The sequence below is a fragment of the Alligator mississippiensis genome, chromosome 4 (assembly GCF_030867095.1).
Source record: "Alligator mississippiensis isolate rAllMis1 chromosome 4, rAllMis1, whole genome shotgun sequence".
NCBI lineage: Eukaryota > Metazoa > Chordata > Crocodylia > Alligatoridae > Alligator > Alligator mississippiensis.
The window spans coordinates 159,467,661-159,486,758 of NC_081827.1; the positions used below are offsets into that span (position 1 = coordinate 159,467,661).

The 19,098-nt window shown below is 54.3% G+C and overlaps 2 protein-coding genes across 2 annotated transcripts; both read right to left on the reverse strand.

Moving 5' to 3' along the window:
* Positions 1-304: 304 nt before the first annotated feature.
* Positions 305-5,491, reverse strand: TMUB2 (transmembrane and ubiquitin like domain containing 2). The gene is made up of 3 exons (XM_006271551.4): positions 5,348-5,491; positions 4,330-4,934; positions 305-1,574 (listed from the first exon to the last, which is right to left on the reverse strand). Exons 2-3 carry the CDS (start codon positions 4,893-4,895, stop codon positions 1,220-1,222), a joined length of 921 nt encoding a protein of 306 aa, XP_006271613.1. The 5' UTR covers positions 4,896-4,934; positions 5,348-5,491; the 3' UTR covers positions 305-1,219.
* A 4,648-nt stretch (positions 5,492-10,139) lies between these two features.
* ASB16 (ankyrin repeat and SOCS box containing 16) lies at positions 10,140-19,031 on the reverse strand. Its single transcript, XM_006271550.4, has 5 exons — positions 16,171-19,031; positions 15,006-15,273; positions 13,429-13,921; positions 12,423-12,536; positions 10,140-11,487 (listed from the first exon to the last, which is right to left on the reverse strand). Exons 1-5 carry the CDS (start codon positions 16,484-16,486, stop codon positions 11,302-11,304), a joined length of 1,377 nt encoding a protein of 458 aa, XP_006271612.2. The 5' UTR covers positions 16,487-19,031; the 3' UTR covers positions 10,140-11,301.
* Positions 19,032-19,098: the final 67 nt, after the last annotated feature.

Below are 19,098 nucleotides of genomic sequence, written 5' to 3' on the forward strand. Positions count from 1 at the left end.
CATGTTAGTATAAGCACTCTACCCCTCTAAAGGGAAGAAGCTGTTGCTTTCAACAGCAGTGCCTTCTATCCTATCTTACCTACTCGAGTTGGAACATAAAGTGGCTCAAACACTGCAGGAACGTCAAACAAACCACATCCCTTCCCCACACATTCATGACTTCATTTTTTAAATGAGGTCCAGTCCAGCCTTGTCTTTCAATGTGTTCATAGGAAACAGGCTACAAAAAGTTAAAATGTGTGTCACCAAATGGTCTTAAGCACAGAGACCAGCTCTACTGGGCAGAGCCCAAAAGACCTCAGCATAAGTTGCAATCTTTTATTTATTTTTAAAAAAAAGAAAGAAAGTCCTTTTAAAAAGTCTCTTCCCTGCTTGATAAGGTGCCAGACAGTCAGTTTGGTCTTGAGAAGCAGGAGTACTGGGCCTAGTGAATAGCAAGTGAAGGCTGGGAAGTAGAGAGCTGCTACATGTCAGCAGCAGTGGGAACCTGCCAGCACTTCAGAACTTGCACTATGGTACTGGGTGAGCAAGAACTGTAGCTAATCTTGGCATGGGAGGGGGAGGCAGGAATTGACAGGAGAGAGGCACCAGCCAGGGTCCCTTCTGTGCAGAGCATGCTATGTTTGCTCTATATGCTGCACTGAGGGGAGCATGGTCTACAGCCCACTAGCACAAGCCTGAGCATGCAAACCTAGAGTAGCTGGGTTCTACCAAGGCCTGCGTACCAGAGGGAAGCAAAAGGCCTCAACCAAATGCAATCTGCCAAGCTGGGATGCAGCTCTTTGCAGGACTCCTTCATACAGCTGAGGCTCACTCAGAATGCATGTGCTGAGGGGAGCAGGAAGGTCAGTTCCCTCCCTCCCCTCTGCCTGAGAGGAACGGCTGCATCTCCTTAGCAGGGGAGGCTTTTGTCTAGGGAGTGATTAGTCTCACAGTAAAACTAAGCAAGCCAGAGTGGAAGCAGCACCTGGCACAGCTGTCCCTTTCCACAGAGGGGACAAGTCTCATGAAGCAGCAGCAAGATGAGGAAACCAACCAGAGGCCTCTCTTCCACTGTGCATGGGCACAGGCTGTGTCCTCCAGAAGGGCACACGGTTTCTCCGGCTCCTGGCTACCAGTTTCCATTGCACCATTTGTCATGGCGCATTTAAAATGGAAGCTATAAAACAAGTGCTGGGTTCCAGTTAAAGGGACAACTGGAGAAGGGGAAGTTGCCCCCTTATCGTCCGTACATCCCAAACACCAGGAAGCTGAAGAACACAGTCACCCCAACCAAGGAGACTGTGGCTGGGGCTGTGAAGAACTGACGGTAATTGATGCGGAAGTACCAGATCACAGCCAGCATCACCACAAAGATTGGTATCATCAGGTTGCCGACATTCACAGTGATGCCCCCAGTCTCTGGTGGGGTGCCTGCTGCATCAGGGAGGCTGGAGGCAGTGGTTTGCGAGAGGTGGCAGTGGATGACACAGTTGTCCACAATATTGAGGGAGCGGAGGGTCCGTGCCTGGTCCTGGAGTAACTGGCCCTGGTAAATAAACTTCATCTGATTCTCTTGGCCTGGAAAATATTTACTTTTTGAAGAGAGAGAGGGAGAGAGAAAGGCAGAGGGTCAGAGATGCTTGGGACGCAAGGCCCTCACTGCAGTGGAGACAGGCTGGGAAGAGGCCAGAGGTGCCTGCTTACCTTGCTTTAACTATGCAGCCTGTGCTGCAGAGGACACACATTACTGAAAGGGTCCAAATATGACCACTCACAAGGGGCAGTCTACATCCTCCTCAGATGAGATTCAACAAGGACAAGTAAAGTCCTGCACTTGGGACAGAATAACCATATACACAGAGGCAAAATGGGGAATGACTGGCCAGGCTTCAGTTCTACAGAGGAAGACCTGGGGGTTACAGTGGACCATAAGCTGAATGAGCCAACAGTGTGCCCTTGTTGCAAAAAAAAAAAAAGAGCCAACAGCAGCCTGGATTGTGTTTATAGGAGTCTCTCTTGCAAATAAAGGGAAATGATTTTTCTGCTCTGTTCACCATGGATGATGAAACCTCACCTGCTGTACCATGTTCAGTTTTGGGCCCCACACACCCAGACAGATGTGGGCAGTTTTGGAAAGAGTCCAGCACAAGGCAACAAAAGTGATCAGGGTTGTGGGAGACCAGACTTACAAGGAAAGACTTAAAGAACTGGGGTTATTTAGCTTGGAGAAAATAAGACTGAAGGGGTATCTGATAACAAGCTTCAGCAGAGGAAATTTAAGCTGGTGATTAGGGGGAACTTTCAGACTCTGAAGATGGTCAGGCATTGGAACAGGCTACTTAAGGAAGTTGTGGAATCTCCATCCCTGGAAACATTCAAAGGCAGGTTGGACACACACCTGGCAGGGATGATCCTGCTGTGAGGAGGGGGCTAGCCTAGATGAACTTGTGAGGTCATTTCCACCCCTATTGTCCTATAATGCTCCTCTCCTACAACACAGTATCAGCCACTTCCTATGAGGAGCCAAAGCATATGGAGAAGTGAAGTTACATGCTCTGCCTGTCCCAGGTGGCACTGAAGGTAACAGGGACTTCAACCCATGAAGTCCTGTAGCCACTCAGTTGTGTATATTAGAGCACGGATGGCCAACCTGTGACACGCATGCCAAAAGCAGCACAGGCAGACCCCCAGCGGACTGGGGCCAAGCAGCATGGGGGAGATTGGGCAAAATGCAGGACTAATTTGTAGAGGTGCACAGATACATCAGTCTGATATCAGGTCAGCACCGATATAAAGAAAATTGAGTATATTGGAAAACCGGCCTGCTGTGGCCAATAATTTGGCTGATAAATGCTCGTGCGTGCGTGCAGGCAACAAGAAGCACAGCCCAGCAGCATGGAATGCTGCATACAGCTGGTAAGTCTGTTGTGGTGGATGGGAAGGGGAAGGGAAGGGGGGGGGCGCGCAGATCAACACCCCCTGCAGTGAGGGAGGGAGTGGGGTTGGGGGATGGCACAGGCACTGCCCAGCCAGGGCGGGGCAGCAGACAGAGCCACAGTTCATGGGGGGGGGAGCGACTCCTGCCACTGTGTGTACCCCAGGAGGGCACGGGGTGGAGAGGGGGTATGTGCCCCCAGATCTGTGTGAAGCGGGACAGGGCAGGCTGCAGCTGTAGGCCACACTGGGCTCTTTCTGGCTGTGGGGGGGCCCGGGCAGGCAGCAGTGGCACTGGGAGGGAGGCTATGGGTGCAGGCTGCAGCCACCCCAAATTTAGTCGTAGCCCCACAAGGCCTCCCCCCTCCCCACACCCCCCCCAGTTGAGCCATGGCTCCATCCCATGCTCTGCTTGGGCAGCACCCACCCCAGCCCCACTCCCTCCCTCACCATAGGGGGCACTGATTTGCTCCCCCCATTCCCTTTCCCTTCTACCACAACAGACTTACCAGCTGGATGCAGCCATCTCAGAAATCAGATCGGTATCAGCCGATATGCCTCCATAAAAAATCAGCTACCAGTATCAGCCCCCAAAATCTCTACCGGTACACCCCTACTAATTTGTTGCATGCCTGCTAAAAAGGTTGGTCCCTACTGCATTAAAAAAGATCATTTAACAGTGCCAACCAGGATTGGGCATCAGTGATCTGCACCATATTATTCCTTGTGTCCTTAGGCAGTATTCAGGACACCTAGGTTTTATGCCTGCCTCTGCTGGTGGCTTGCTGAGACACTGAGCAAGCCCCTTCCTTGTTTTCCAGACTGGGAAACAGGCATGGTGAGGAGACATAGGTAATAACCTCCTGCTGTAGTGAGCTCTGTGCACTCGTAGTACTCTGAAAGTTTTAGGCTGGTGATGCTCAACCTATGACCCACGGGCTAGATCCAGCCACCAAAGTAACTAAATCCAGCCGACAGCTCGAGGAGTCAGCTGCAAGCAGCTCAGCTCAGCGTGCGTCCTTCTTTGCTCTATGTTGTGCTGATCCCTTTCTGCAGCTTTCTCTGGTCTCCCTCTTTCCCCTCCCCTATGACAGGGGCAGCCTACCCTAGGTACACTCTCTCCCCCCACTCCCCTCCCCTACCAGAGCAAGGTGGTGACCTGCAGTGCACCTGGGCTGCAAGCACCCAGCCCACTACTCTAAAAGGTTGAGGGCCACTGTTAGATACAAACCCTCCCAACCAGGAAGTGCATCATTCAAACTGCTACAAAAGTATTAGATTAATATAGGCTTAAAAGGCAGCAGGGCCTAGTGGCTCCACTGTAGGTTGCTGTACAGACAGGTAGGAAGCGACCATCTGTGTGCTTCAGCCTTAAGTGGGCTCCTCCTCTCAAAGGCTCTCCCTGGGCCTTACCTCTTGAGAATGCCCACGGTGTCCTCTGGCCTCACCACGGCCACCTCCTCTGTGTCGTTGAGGAACTTGAGGCGCACTTTGATGAGCCCGGGGCACGGCTCGCTCTCTTCCGCAGCGTGCGTCCCTGCAGAAGTTCCTTGGCTGTCTTGGCCTATGCACTCCTGGACGCCGGACTGGGCAGATGATGTCCTCTTAGGCAAGCCTTGTATGTTTAGCAGGTGGTCGAGGCTGGGGTCAGAGGAGCTGCTGCTGCTGCCCCCCTGCTCGACCACTGGTGCATTAGCTTCTCCTTCTTCTTCGGCTTTCTCCTCCGTGCTCTCAGTGGGGCCCTGGGACTCAGCAGGCTCAACAGTACCCGATGCCCCCACGTACCTTTCGACGGGGCTGAGCCGGATCACCGAGGAGTCTCCCGGGGCAACAATACTTCCCAGAAGCTGGCTGCTGCCATCTGCCACGTAGGTGGAAAGCCAGGCCGTGACCAGGGCCAGGACAACCACTAACACGCTGGCTACCACCATCACCTCATCCCCAATACCTTCAATGATGGTTGCGCCCAGGGGTTCCATGTCTCAGCTCCTCACTCACTGCGACACCAGGGCTCGGGGCTGGGAGGGGGAAGAAGGAGAGAGCCCAGCCGGTTCAAGCCAGTGCCAGAGCCCTCTGGAGACGGGACCAGGAGGCGCCCTACCTGCGCTATCGCGGCCCCTTTCCCTCCAAAGCAGCCCGCAGCCGGCAAATCAGGCTCGTAGCAGCGCCAGCCCGCGCGGGGGAGGGAAGGGGGGGGTCGGCCGGGCCGGGGCTGCCCCGGGGGAGACGGCCCCGCCCCCCTCCCCGCTGGCAGCACGTAACCCCTCAGGGACCGTGAGACAGGCCCCGCCCCTCCTTGGCCACCGCCTCCTCCCGCCAACGGGCGCGGCGGGGCAGGGCCACCTACGCGACCTTGGTGGGGCAGCGCCCGCCCCGCCCCCGGGCCCGGTGGGAGAGGGGCCCCGGCCCCGCGGCGGCCCCGCGCACTCACCGGCACCTTCCTCGGTGGCTGCTGGGCGGCCCCGCCCCGGAAGGCGCACAACACCGACGCGGCTCAGCCCCGCAGGCGCCGGGAGAATGGCGTCACCAGAGCGCGCCCCGAGGGGAGGCCGCCCGAGCGGGCCGGCGCCTGCTAGTGACGCACGTGAAAAGAGACAGGAAGGGACGGGACTGGATGGGTGGCCCCGCCCCTGGCTGCCGGAAGTGGGGCGGGGCCGGCGAGGGAGGAGCGTGCAGCGCCCCGGGGTGACACGGGGGGCGGGGCATCACGTCACTCGAGCCGGAAGTGGCGTGAGGCGGGGGTGACGCGAGGCGGGGTGGAGCCTGGCCCTGCTTTGGTGTGCGTATTGTAATGGGTGTGTGGGTTTTGTGGTGTTTGTGGGTGAGGTGTGTAAAGGAAAGCTGATAGAAGGGAGATATATATATTTTTACAAAAAAGAAAAATTTTTTTGTAAAAATATATATATCTGATCCCTTGTGGCTTCTTTCACCAGCATTAGAGATCAGGCTACTCCTGTGTCCCCAGTAGCTGCATGCTAAGAATGCCCTGCCAAGGCCTATCACCCCCAGACCCTAGCCATAAGAGTCCATTAGTATCAGATGCTTGTTTCTAGAGGCTAATACTCTGTGTGCCCACCCATTTTATGCAGGTGCAGCTGTGTGATGCTGGCGCTTGATAGATGGGTGTTCAAGTAATGCTTGTAGCATCATAAGAGAAGTAGGGCTGGAAAGGACCTCCATAGGTCATCTAGTCCTGCCTCCTGCCTAAGGCAGGATCATCTCTATCCAAGCCATCCTACACTTCATGTAGGTACCTCTGGCATTATCAGCTGTGTACTGTAGGTAGCCCCCCATATTTCTGCTATCCTTTCTGCTAGACTTGGGATACATTTGAGAGTGATGAAGACTCTGGGTGAAATATTGACTTCATGGAAGGCTAAAGGAGCAGGAGGACCAGACTTTGCCAAATAACTGGACTCTCTCATAACTGGCTGGGTGCTGGTGCTTGTTTTCTTGCAGTACCAATATAATGGAACCATGGAGGATGGAACTGAGCTGGGAAGCTAGGAGAGAAGTGCCATATCTGCGATACATGCATAATGTAGTCTTACCTATAGGCCAGTTAGTCTTATCTTGATCCCGGGTAAGTTTTTTGAGAGAATTATCCTGGCGTATGTCCACGAGGGGCCAGCAGGGGAGGTTATGCTTAGGGGCAACCAACACGGGTTCATTAGAGGCAGGTCCTGTCAGACCAACCTGGTGGCCTTCTGTGACCAGGTCACAAAATCCTTAGACGCAGGGGTAGCAATGGACGTAGTCTTTCTGAACTTCAAGAAGGCCTTTGGCACTGTCTCTCACCCCATTCTCATTAAAAAACTAGGGGGCTGTGGCGTCAACACCCACACGGTCAAATGGGTCGCTAACTGGCTGGAGGGCTGCACCCATAGAGTGGTGGTGGACGGGTCATTTTTGACCTGGAGGGATGTGGGCAGCAGGGTCCCCCAGGGCTCGGTCCTCAGACCCGTGCTGTTCAACATCTTCATCAGTGACTTGGACAAGGGGGTAAAAAGCACCCTATTCAGATTTGCTGATGACAGTAAGATGTGGGGGGATGTGGGCATGCTAGAAGGGAGGAATAGGCTGCAATCGGACCTAGACAGGTTACAGGCGTGGGCAGATGAGAACAGGATGGGTTTCAACACTGACAAGTGCAAGGTGCTGCACCTGGGGAGGAAGAACCAGCAGCATACCTACAGGCTGGGGAACTCCCTTCTTGTCAGTGCAGAGGCAGAAAAGGATCTTGGAATCATTATTGATGCCAAATTGAACATGGGCCGACAGTGTGGGGACACGGTCAGGAAGGCCAACCGCACCTTGTTGTGCATCCACAGATGCATTTCAGGCAGGTCCAGGGAGGTGATCCTCCCCCTCTATGCAACACTGGTCAGGCCACAGCTGGAGTACTGCGTCCAGTTCTGGGCACCGCACTTCAGGAGGGATGTGGACAGCATTGAAAGGGTCCAGAGGAGGGCCACTCGCATGATCAGGGGGCAGCAGGGCAGGCCCCACGAGGAAAGGCTAAAGGACCTGAACCTGTTCAGCCTCCACAAGAGAAGGCTGAGGGGGGATCTAGTGGCCTGTTACAAACTAGTCAGAGAGGACCAGCAGGCATTGGGGGAGTCCCTGTTCCCCTGAGCACTACCAGTAGTGACTAGAAATAACAGTCACAAGCTGGCAGAGGGTAGATTCAGGCTAGACATCAGGTGCTACTTTACAGTCAGGGCAGCTAGGATCTGGAACCAACTTCCAAGAGAAGTGGTGCTGGCTCCTACCCTGGGGGTCTTTAAGAGGAGGCTGGATGAACACCTTGCTGGGGTCGTTTGACCCCAGTGCTCTTTCCTGCCATGGCAGGGGGTCAGACTTGATGATCTCACGGGGGCACAGAAGGGAATCGGTGAGGTTTTATTCACCAAGGCGCCCCCAGGGGTTACAAGAAATGATGGCCACAAGCTAGCAGAGAGCAGATTTAGATTGGACATTAGGAAGAACTTCTTCACAGTTCGAGTGGCCAAGGTCTGGAACGGGCTCCCAAGGGAGGTGGTGCTCTCCCCTACCCTGGGGGTCTTCAAGAGGAGATTAGATAGGCATCTAGCTGGGGTCATCTAGACCCAGCACTCTTTCCTGCCTATGCAGGGGGTCGGACTCGATCTATTGAGGTCCCTTCCGACCCTAACATCTATGAATCTATGACCTTGTGGCTGCCTATATGTTCATCAGGGGGGCGCAGAAGGGAATTGGTGAGGCTCTACTCACCAAGGCGCCCCCGGGGGTTACAAGAAATAATGGCCACAAGCTAGCAGAGAGCAGATTTAGACTGGAGATTAGGAAGAACTTCTTCACAGTTCGAGTGGCCAAGGTCTGGAACGGGCTCCCAAGGGAGGTGGTGCTCTCCCCTACCCTGGGGGTCTTCAAGAGGAGGTTAGATAGGTATCTAGCTGGGGTCATCTGAACCTAGCACTCTTTCCTGCCTATGCAGGGGGTCGGACTCGATGATCTATTGAGGTCCCTTCCGACCCAAACATCTATGAATCTATGAATCTGTCAAGGTCCCTTCCGACCCTACAAACTATGAAACTATAAAAACAAAGCCAAGATTTCTCAGCTTCTTCTGGGCTAAATATCTGAAGTCCCAGACTTGAGAGTCTTGGGTGGAGGATGCTTGCCTGTAGTTTCTGGGGCCATCGGAATCCCAAGACCTCTGGGCTTGGGCCTGCACGTAGGATGTCTGCCAGTGGATTTGGAAATATCTGACCACCTCCTCTGGCTCTGCATCTACGCCAAGGAGGTGTGGAAAATGGTAAAACGGGTCTGTGAAGCGGTGACCGGGGTCAGTCAGCTGACCAGAGAGCTGGCGCTGTACAAGCACCTCTCCAAACATTAGGGAAGCCTGTCAATCCGTGTCAACCAGCTGGCATCCTGCATCAGGAGTGCCTTGTGGAAAGCTAGGAACCTACCGATGTACAAGCACATGGACATAGAGGTGGTAGACTGTATTAAAATGGCTCTGACGAACTCTAGACCTACTACCAGACAGCGATAGCAGAGGATGGTGAGGATGCGGCCAAAGGCACCTGGCAGAGAGACACTTGGCACAGGACCTTCCAACCCGCAGCCCCCTCCCCTCCTCCCCCTGCAGCAGGGAGCCGGACTGTGACAGTGAAGAGGAGGCAGAGATGACCGGATCTGAGGACAGCAACAGCGACAGCAGCGAGTCCTCCAGCAGGAGCTGGAGTGACAGCAACACGGACAATGGGTTATCTGAGTTTGTGACCCTGTCATCATGTGGTGATGAAGGGACTGTGCTGTCTGGTCTGAGAGACCAGCGGACTTGTGTGTGGGTGCATATATTGTAATGATTTTGAGTGGCCAGCGGCCCTTTGTACAGGTGCATGGGTGCAGATTTTGTGACGGGTTTATGGTTTTCCCTTTTGGTGTGTGACTAGGAGTATAGATATATATAACTTTATGGATATATAGAGATATATATTTTATAATAACCCCCCTCCCTCCCCAGGTGAGAGCCTGGGACAGATCGCTGGCCAGTTGTAGCACCATACATGGTGTTTAGAATGATTGAGTTCTGCCTGGTCAATCAATATGGTTTCTGGAACGATTTAATTCTGTTCATTCAATATGATTTGAAACTGATTTGGCTGATTTGACCTAGAACACTAAAGATATTAATAAAACAAAACAAACCAAAAAACCCTAGAGATTTCCCTCTAAGCTTAAATATCTCCTCAGCCACCCTCTGATATTTCTACTTTGATGGTGTAATGCTTCCATCTAGTGCAAATTCCACCTTGCAGGCAAACCCTAGCCCTACAATTGATCATTCTTCTGGCCACCTACCAACCACGTTCACTCTCAGACTTATCCTTCTCACCACGGAGCTCCATCTAACAGTCCCTTTGGTGCTAGCAATCCCCTTTTGAGTGCAGCTAAATGCTCAGATCCTCTGATCAGGGAGTGTAGGAAAGGACCAAAAACAGTTTTGTCTCGAAACATATTTCAGCGCTTTATTTTCTATCAAGAACAATTAGATTGCAGGCAGGTAATAAAGTGCAAAGGCTCAACAGAATATGTCAGTGCAAACTGCTTGTAGTGTTTAAGCTCACTAGGAAAACAGATTAATGACATCAAGATTCAGGCAGAAAGACAGGCTGTTTATGTAAGGAGCTGGTGTGGGCCGGCGGCTTGAGTATTGGCCTGGAGCACAGGAGACCTGGGCTCTTCTAGGTGACCCCTCCCCCAGGCAAGTCTCTTCTCTTCTCCGTGCCTCAGTTTCCCCAAGTCTAGGATGGGGCTAATGGTGCTAACCCTTCTGTCTAAATGCTGAGCTCCATGAATGAAAGAGGGATTATCTTGCAGCCCCTTGCTCTGAGGCACATGCTAACTACAGTGGGTTAGAAAAAGGTCATTGGCCATAGGCAGGTTTCCATAATTACCTGTGGGGATGGGGATTCCTGCTCTTCCTTTGGAGGAGACATGGTTTCTGAGGGACACAAGACTAGTCCTGTCCCTGTCCCAGTAATTCCTGTGGTTCTGTCCATGTAGGTCTTTACATCATACTAGTCCCCAAGCCAGAAAGCAGTACAGCCTGAAAAGGACTACATATGTGCGCCAGGTTTTAGGTACAGCTGCTGGGAAACATGTACAGGCTTCACCAGTGCTTGTATTTTGCACGTTTTCACTTACAGCTTGTTTGCACAAGCAGCCCAAGGACCTGAGTTGCACACCCCACTTGCTGGGGTTTAGGAAAACCAAAGGCTTATACCTCTGACAAGGACACAGGAGTTTTCAGGGTGCTGTCCAGTTCAGGATCCTGCAGCCATGCCCAGCCCCAGCTACTTCAGAGGAAAATGCAGAAACCATGAAGCAGCTACAAGATAACATGACCCCAGACAAGGCTCTCTGTGCTCTGAAGCAGGAGGGCACATGCATTTATAAACCCCGGCTCTCGCAATGCAAGATGTTCTTGCCCCCTGCGGCAGGCCCAACCTCTGAATCCTGCTCAGCCTGGGCGGTGTCTGGTGGCAGTAATACTGACTGTGCTCTGTGTCCAGGGAACCCTAGGAATGAGCTGCCTGTGAGTGCATTGGCTGCACTTTGCTTCTGTTCTGTTTGGCACAGCAGCATGGAAATCTGTGCCAGCACAAACCAAGCCCCATTACAGCCAGCAAGGGCCAGATCAAGCCCCTCTCACTCAGAGTGACCAAGTCACTCATAGAGCTACCACTCATTCTGAACAACCTGTAGGATCTGGCCCAGAGTGCTTTGCAATCCCAGTCTCTACTGAAGCCAACTACTCTCCCCACTTCCCCCTCTGCAATTCCACGCCATTTCAGAGCCTCTGTGCCGGGGGAGGTGAAGTGTCCTCCCCCTTCACCGGATGTAACCTTCCAGGGGGAGGCACAGGTAATCCCTCAGGGCCAGAGGCAGGTTCAGGCGGGGGATGACTGAATGGCACCGAGCTCCCAAGTACTTCCGCATGGTGCAGCGTGCCAGGTGCTGCAGCTGGCGGGGCTGGTTTGTCATCTGCAAAGCGGAGTCATAGAAGGCCTTGTGCTCCTGCCAAAACAGGAAGGGATTCAGTGCAGTTGGGCCCAATGTGGGTTGTGTCGGAAGATGAACGCACACCATATTTTTCAGCATAGCTTGCCCCCTCTCCACCTGCCCAGAAGCAAATCCCCCAGGCATTACCTCTGACCTGGTCCTCTCTAGAAATGTGAAGGCCCTCAGCTCCGTTGAAATTCACCCTGCATCTCCCTTTCTTCAGAAACTTTCCTCTCACCGGGAACTCACCAGCCTTTATGTTTTCTCAGGATCTGGGAGCTGCTAGTCCATGCCTTTCCCTTGAATCAATGGGGGACTGGTCCCCAGGGAGGACTGGCTTATTCCAGGGGAACTTGACCCCCAGATGCCACAGCCAAAAGACTTTAGTCTAGTCACTAGGGGAGAGCTCACTGAAGGCCTGGGCTCTGAGGTTACCCAGGGTAAATGCAGGCCGTGAGTGTGCTAACAAAGCCCCCATTTGGAGCCTCATGCTGTGGGTTTCAGACTGCTGCCCACCACTATCACGTCTGAGCCCCTTGCACATAAAGACAAAACCCAGCAAGCAGTCTTGAGTCTGCTGCTCAGTTGGGCTGATCATCACTACTTTTGTGCTAATTGCACCTGGTGCAAAAATAGTATAGGTGTCTTCTAGCCATCTCACCTCATCCTGTGCCAGGGGCACCCATGGGCAGGCATTCAGCTGGCAAGATCCACAGGCTGGGAAGTTGTGTGTGGTGGGGGGGCAAAGGTGGAGCGGGCTGCAGAGAATCAACCCTTTTCATGGGGGTTGATGACAGCCGGCACACGAGAGAAGCTTGTCTTGCTACCACCTCAGCTGTATTTAATTTGCAAACAAAGTCAGGCTGCAAGAATGCCCCCCCCCTGCACCATTCCCCATCACCAGATCAGCTTCCCTGCATGCAGGGCACTAAGCAGGAGACTGGAGTTACCTGCCACATTTCAGGTGGCACTGCTTCCACCCACGAGTCACAGGACAGGATCCGGTCATAGGAGTTCAGCAACACCTCCAGGGCCCGGGGGCACAAGGAGCAGAACTTCAGCATCTGAGGACCACATGGGCATGAAGGGAAGGGCAGAGAAGGAGAAGAGAAATACAGGGTGCACCTGGTGAATAAGAAGCTACAGAGCCAGATAGCGAGGAGACTGCTGCCTCTGTCAGGGAGTGTGGGGGCTCCCTGCAGTCATGGGTTCAAACCCTAGCAAGCCACTTGCAAATACTAAGCTCACTGTTTGCAGGCCCAAGCCCTGCTCTGAGTACAGCCAGCCCCATGCTCCTACCCAGAGTGGGTGCCTTTGTACAGTTCTGCAGCATATGTATACAAGGGGCTTGAGGCCCTACAGAAGACACGGTGCTGTGGGAATAGCTAGGCTGAGCACAGCCACCCTGTGCTAAGGGCACAGTGATAATGCCAGAGAAGTAGTTTCTTCCTCACCTCAGGAAATGACAGCTGGCCTCTGTGTGCATAACTTTGACCACTGGGCACAAAGGGAACCTTGTACCACATGTAGGAGATGAAGAAAGCCTATTATCCACCCATTCTCCCTCAGCGCACAGCTGTGGAGAAGGGGGGTAGGCATGTGTGCATGTCTCTTGCTGACAGCCTGGCTTCTTTCTGCTCGGGGGCCCTCAGTGCTTCCCAGCTCACAGCGTGGGGGAAATCAGAGCCAAGCCTGGTATGTTCAGCAAGGACCAGTTTCTGTGGTGGGTGAGCGAGACAACATTTCCATTGTGCGGATGAGGAAACAGATGCCTTGTACGCGCGGCCAGTCAGGGAAGACAGAACCTGGAAGCTCCAGCTCCTCCCACGTCTCCTTCCTTTAACCACTGGACCTCCCTCCTCTCCCTGGGCAGGGACTACAACCCAGGAGTCCTAGCTGGCAGGCTGCACAGGGGCCCTTCATGGCTGTTCTCTTCACCAGTGAGTGGACCCCTACCTTGGGGTTGACAGGTGCTGCCCCGTGATCCAGCAGGGCAGCGATGACCCTCTCGGGCTGCCCCTGGTGGTAGTCCTCGACAGCCTGCAGCGCGCAGTCCATGGGCGTGTAGCCAGCGCAGTTGGCTACATTGACATCTGCCCCATGCTGCAGCAGCAGCTCCACCAGGCGGAGGTGGCAGTTGCTACAGGCATTGTGGAGTGGGGTATGGTTCTTTCTGCCTGCTGTCCTGGCATTGGCCCCAGCCTCCAGCAGCCTACAGACCGCACGGTAGTAGCATTCAGCCTCCTCAGGCCGATCGGCACCAGCGCAGGCGGCATTAAGGGCCGTCTCACCCTCCCGGTTGCGGCGGGAGAGGTCAGCGCCGTAGCACAGGTATAGCCTCACGTGCTCATCCAGGCCGTGCTTGGCAGCCACATGCAGCGGGGTTGTCCGCCTGTCCTTGGTGCTCAGGTTCACCAGGGCCCCATACTCCAGCAGCAGCTCAGCACACCTGCGCACACACACACACACACACACACATATACAGAGGCAGGGTATAAACGTGTGTGACCAAAGGCAACAGTGGGGCTTGCCCCATGGGAGAATGTGGGCATGGGTCATCCCAGGAGACATGTCTGTATGCAGAGGGAGAGAAACTGGGCTGGTTACTAGCTGCGAGGAGGGTGCCTGCAGCCTGGAATGGGCAGGACCATACTCAATGCACGTGGTACTTTGAGCTCCCCAGGGACTGTGGCATTTTCCCCTGGTACAGGCTCCCTGTGTCACCAACCATCCTTCCAGAGCTCCCACCACAAGCCTAGCCTAGAATAATTTGTCAGGCACAGGGGTTTGGGACAAGGGGTGGAGGGACATACACTGAGCACTGTAGACAGACTCCAGGCAGGAGGTGAGCTGTAGTATGCTCTGGCCCTGTGTGACTGAGGGACATGAGCCAGAGGTTGGTCACAGGGTGGGTGTCAGGACTGACTAGAGAGCTGGGGTCACTGGGGGAGAGGAGAGGACAGCTGTTGTGGGATGAGCAGCATGGGGAGCTCTCTGCTGCTCCAGAGGGATCCCTCCAATGGCACCACAGCATTAGTCCCCAAAATCACTCCTCACCCTTCTCCTTCCTTTGGCTACTAAATCCCTCCTTCTCTTTGAGGGCAGGGAATATTAATCCTGTGGGGCCCTAGTGATTTGGGGGACACACCCCAAGACACCTGGAGATGACTAGAGATTCATAAGGCTGGTGCTCAACCTTACCTGGAAACTAGGTCTCCTTAACTGGTCTCAAATTGGCCACCCCAGACCTAGCCATATCTGGGAAGGCTAGCCTATACCTCCAGCCCTGCCTGGCTGGAATATAGCCTTCACAACAGAAGCCAGGAGCAAGTGATGCAGTAACATCTGTCCAAGTCTGCCAACAGGCTTCCTAGCCCCCGCCCTGACCCGAGTCCAGTACACGGCCTGTTGACTCTGAAGGCTAACAATGGCTTTGCTGTGACTGCTCTCTAGCTCCTAGTCCTAATGTGACACACTTCTGTTGGCTGAGCCCACCCACCCTGAGCACCCGTCACCCACCCAGCAGCACCTACTGGAAAGTCTCCTGGGTGGTGCAGAAGTGCAGTGGGGCCAGCCCCTCCTCTGACAGCACGTTGGCGTTGGCCCCATAGCTCAGGAGCAGCCTGGTGCATTCTGCGCGGTGGTGGGTACAACTGTCGTGCAGGGCGGCTCTCCCCCCAACCAAGGAGTCAGTGTCCGCCCCCTGCATGATTAGGTGCTTCACACAGTCCCCGTAGCCTCGGGCCGCTGTGATCCTCAAGGGGGACGTGTGCTTCTTCTGCGGACTCAGCACCCACAGGCCTGCAGTGGTCAGGAATGGGATTTCTCAGAGCCCCTTCCAAAGGGCCTGGTGGGCTCACCCTACCCCATCTCTGAGCCCAGTGATGCTCAATGTGTGGCTCTCCCCTTACCCCTGTTGTGAGCAGCGCAACATGTGCTGAGCACTTTTAGACACAGTGTGCCCCCCACCCCCACTGGAGCATGCACATGTGACCACATGGGCTGAAGCTGGGTCTCTTGCATGGATGGTGTGTGCTCAAGTTACCCCAGAGGTTTGTTGTTGGTGGTGGTGTGGCTCACACTGGCTGCTCATGTGAGCTGGGTAGAGCTGACTGTCATTGAATTAGACCTAACTTACTGCTCCCACTGCCCACACCCCCCTCAGGGTGTGGGGGAAAGGAAGAGAAGGTCCAGGTAAGGTGTGGGGGCTGGTTCAGACCAGAGAGACAAGTCTGCAGGCTCTGGCCAGAGAGCTGGGGAAAGCAGGGCTCCCTTCCTGGCTCTGCCATGGACATGCTGCCTGGTGCTTTCCTCTTACATGCATGTCCTGCTTGATCAAGCTGCCTGCAGGACAGGGGATCTCTGGGCAGCGCCTGGCACAGAGCAACCCACATTTCAGCCAGGGTTTTCTGGTGCTGCCGCAATGCAAATAAGCCCAATGATGCCCTGCTGGGAGGCCCTGGCTCTCACTAGCAGATTGTGACCCCCCCTTACAGCCAGGAAGAAAACCCAGGCATTCCCAGGGGATTTTGATTAAGCCTGCTTGGTACCAGGCCCTGACAAGCCTGGGAGTAAAAGGTCTCTGCCTCCTTTGCAGGGATCATTTCCCCAGGGCAGGAGGAGCAACCAACAGGCTACTCCAGCCTTGCACTGATCCCAGCCATGCCTGAAAGCCCAACCTGCCCCCAGCCTCCGTACCCAGCTCTGCCGACCACAACAGCTCCTCGCTGACGGTCTCCATGATCACGTTGGCGGTGGCCTCATCCTTGAAGATGCTCTTGATCCGCTGCAGGTCCCCCGTGTACAGGGCATTGTGGACAGTGGGGTCCCGGCAGTACTGGGGTCTCCTAGCAGGCTTGGCCAGTGCCTGGAAGCTCCGGGTGGTTGTGGGGAGCCGCCTGCTCACACACTGCCTGGCGAGGGCCCGCCGGCGGTCCTCCAGCTCCAGCAGCTCTCTCTGGAGGCGCAGGGAGCGCAATGTGGAGGAGGTGAACACAAAGGTCTCTCGGGCCATGATCTCTGAGGGACGGGCAGGACAGTCTTAGGGAAGAAGTGCCCGTGGCTACCTTCCTCAGGCTCGGAAATATGGTTGTGCTAAGAGCACCCCCCTCCAGCCCCTCCTGCCGGAAGCTATAAATAGCGGGGAGACTTGCCCCAGCCGGCACCAGATTTTTGTGCAGTGTCATATTCCCGCAGGCGGCTGGTCTTGGAGCCAGGGCCTGGCCAGGAGCTGCTGGGCACAAGCTCCATTTGGTGGAACTAGCATGGGTTGCAGGAACACGCTTGGGGTGAGGAGTTTTCTCCCTCTGCAGCAGGATCACCCAAAGACCTTAGGTGCCTTCAGAAAAACAACAGCCCCTGCATTGTTGCCTCAGCTCCCCCATGTGCAAGAATGGATAAAGACACCGATTTTCCCAAGGACCTCTGGATGATGAGCACTGTAATAGCCAGAGGCCAAGTGACTGGCCTAGGCTCCTTGTTACACAGGGGAGGGCTCTCAGGTTGTCAGCCTCCCCAAGAAAGTGGAGGAAGGCAAAGATCTCAGGGTCTGTTCAAAGTAGCTTTGGCTCCAAAGCTATGGAGAATTTCCCTGTGAGCAGAGAGAGGATCTCCCACTCAAGGCACCTGCTGTAATCTACCTATGTAATAACTCTGTGGTGGAGTGTGGGGTTGTCTTCCAGACAAACCAGAGCTTGGGGCAAGGGCACAGTCACATATAGTGCTGCCACTTCCATATCCCTGCTCCCCAAAGGACAGGTGTAACAAGCACAAAGAACCCCACCGCCTGCTCCTCTGAGCCCCTCAACAGGGCAGTGCATTTTCCTGCGTGCATTCGTGGTACAGAGGTCTCCACTTTGACTGCCCTCTGGGCAGTTACAGCCCCAATGTGAGATTTAGGGCCCACCTGGGAGATGTAGCTTTTGGGACAGACAGCCCAGGCCCCAGGCAGTGACAACACGCAGGGGGTACATAGAGGTGCATGTACACCCGAAAGCGCCAGTGCACCCCCTGCCCAGCCGCGCTCACTGCTTAGGTGATGGGCTGGGGGGAGCAGTGCCCCCTTGCAAGCACCAGTCGATCGCTGCAGCTGCTCCCAGAAGCAGTTGCAGTAATCGGCTGTCACGGGCTCAGGCAGTGAGATTGGCCGCAGGGGGACTCCCCCTCCAGCTTGGCAGGACTGGTCCGGGGGGGGGGGGGGGGGGGGGGAGGGGGGGGCTATGCACCCCCACAACTAAGGTGGCACCAGCTACGCATGGACAGGTGTTCCTCAGATCCACCCTGCGGGGCCTGTCAGGCCCCTTCCTGCACTGTTGGAAGCAAGTGCACAGCTGAACCCACTGCAGAGTCCTGCCTTAAAGCTGCCCAACATGGAGGTATTGATCTGGCTTCTTTCCATCAAGCATGAGTACAGGAAAGTGCCAACATAGGGAACCAGGAGCTTTGATGAATAAGAGGCAAAGTGCCAAACAGGAAGTGTTTAGGGGTGGGGGCAGGGAGGCAGTTAGCTTCATCTTAGAGTTAACTTACAAGTCAAGTTCTAAGCTCTATCACTGCTGATAAAGGGGCTCAAAAATCATTAAACAACAGCTTTAAAACAGATCAGGGCTGGGGACTGGAGAAGAAAAGCGGCTGCCCCAAGGGTGTTGCATTAATAGACCAGTCACATCTTGAGCAGTAGCACGTGGGGTCTTGTCTTGCCTTCATGAGCCACCACCTGTCAGTGTTCATAAACTGAAGGAACAATTCAGGTCCTACAGGGACAGATTTTCAGCAAAGCTCCACTGAAGTCATGATGGTTACAGTTTACATCAACTGAAGAACCAGCCTGGCCTTTTCCCATAGCTAAGAGCAGAAGAAACATCCCTGTTGCATCTTTTAAGTTCCTAACAATTATTTCCCAAGTTATTTTCCAAGAATTAGTGGCCCTACTGCATGCCTGTAACCTAAACACCCCCACAATCTGCTAGTCAGGCTGGACTTAACACAGCTGCCCAGCATGGATCATGGAAGCAAACAAAGAGTTAAAGGCTAGACGAGACATCATCCCTTTACAAGTAGTGCTTAGGGAATGAGCACCTTAGAATAGAGCTGTAAGCTCAAATAAAATGCCAGAAAGGTAGGATACCTGAGCATGCAGGTATGGCCTTGGTAATCCAGGCAGTCTGGAGCATGAAGCAGGGACTCCAGGTGGCCTGGTTAGTAGCCCCACCTCCAGAGCCATTCTGAGGTCTGCATTGGGCACAGTCCTTTGAAGAATGTGGCCTGTAGATCCCCCACAGACAAGGTACAAAGCAGCCTTGACTCCCAATCTATCTGATGGAAGCTGATCTTTTCAGGCCTGATCCTGCAGTCCACACCCCCCCCCTCCCCCCTAATGACATCAATGGGAGGAGTAAGGCCTGGGCTCCTCCCTTACCCATACAACCTAGCCAGCTCCATGATGCAGCTTTATGGGAGACAAGTTCCAGTTAAAAGAAGCCTCTGGTTGCAGCCCCTGGTGCAGCTGTCCCACACAGAATTGCATTCTCCCAGCTGTGAGGGGCCTGGTTTTGCATGATTCGAGAGACACAGAGAGACAGAGACAGACAGAGAGAGAGATATGCAGGTGGAGTTAGCAGAGCAGTG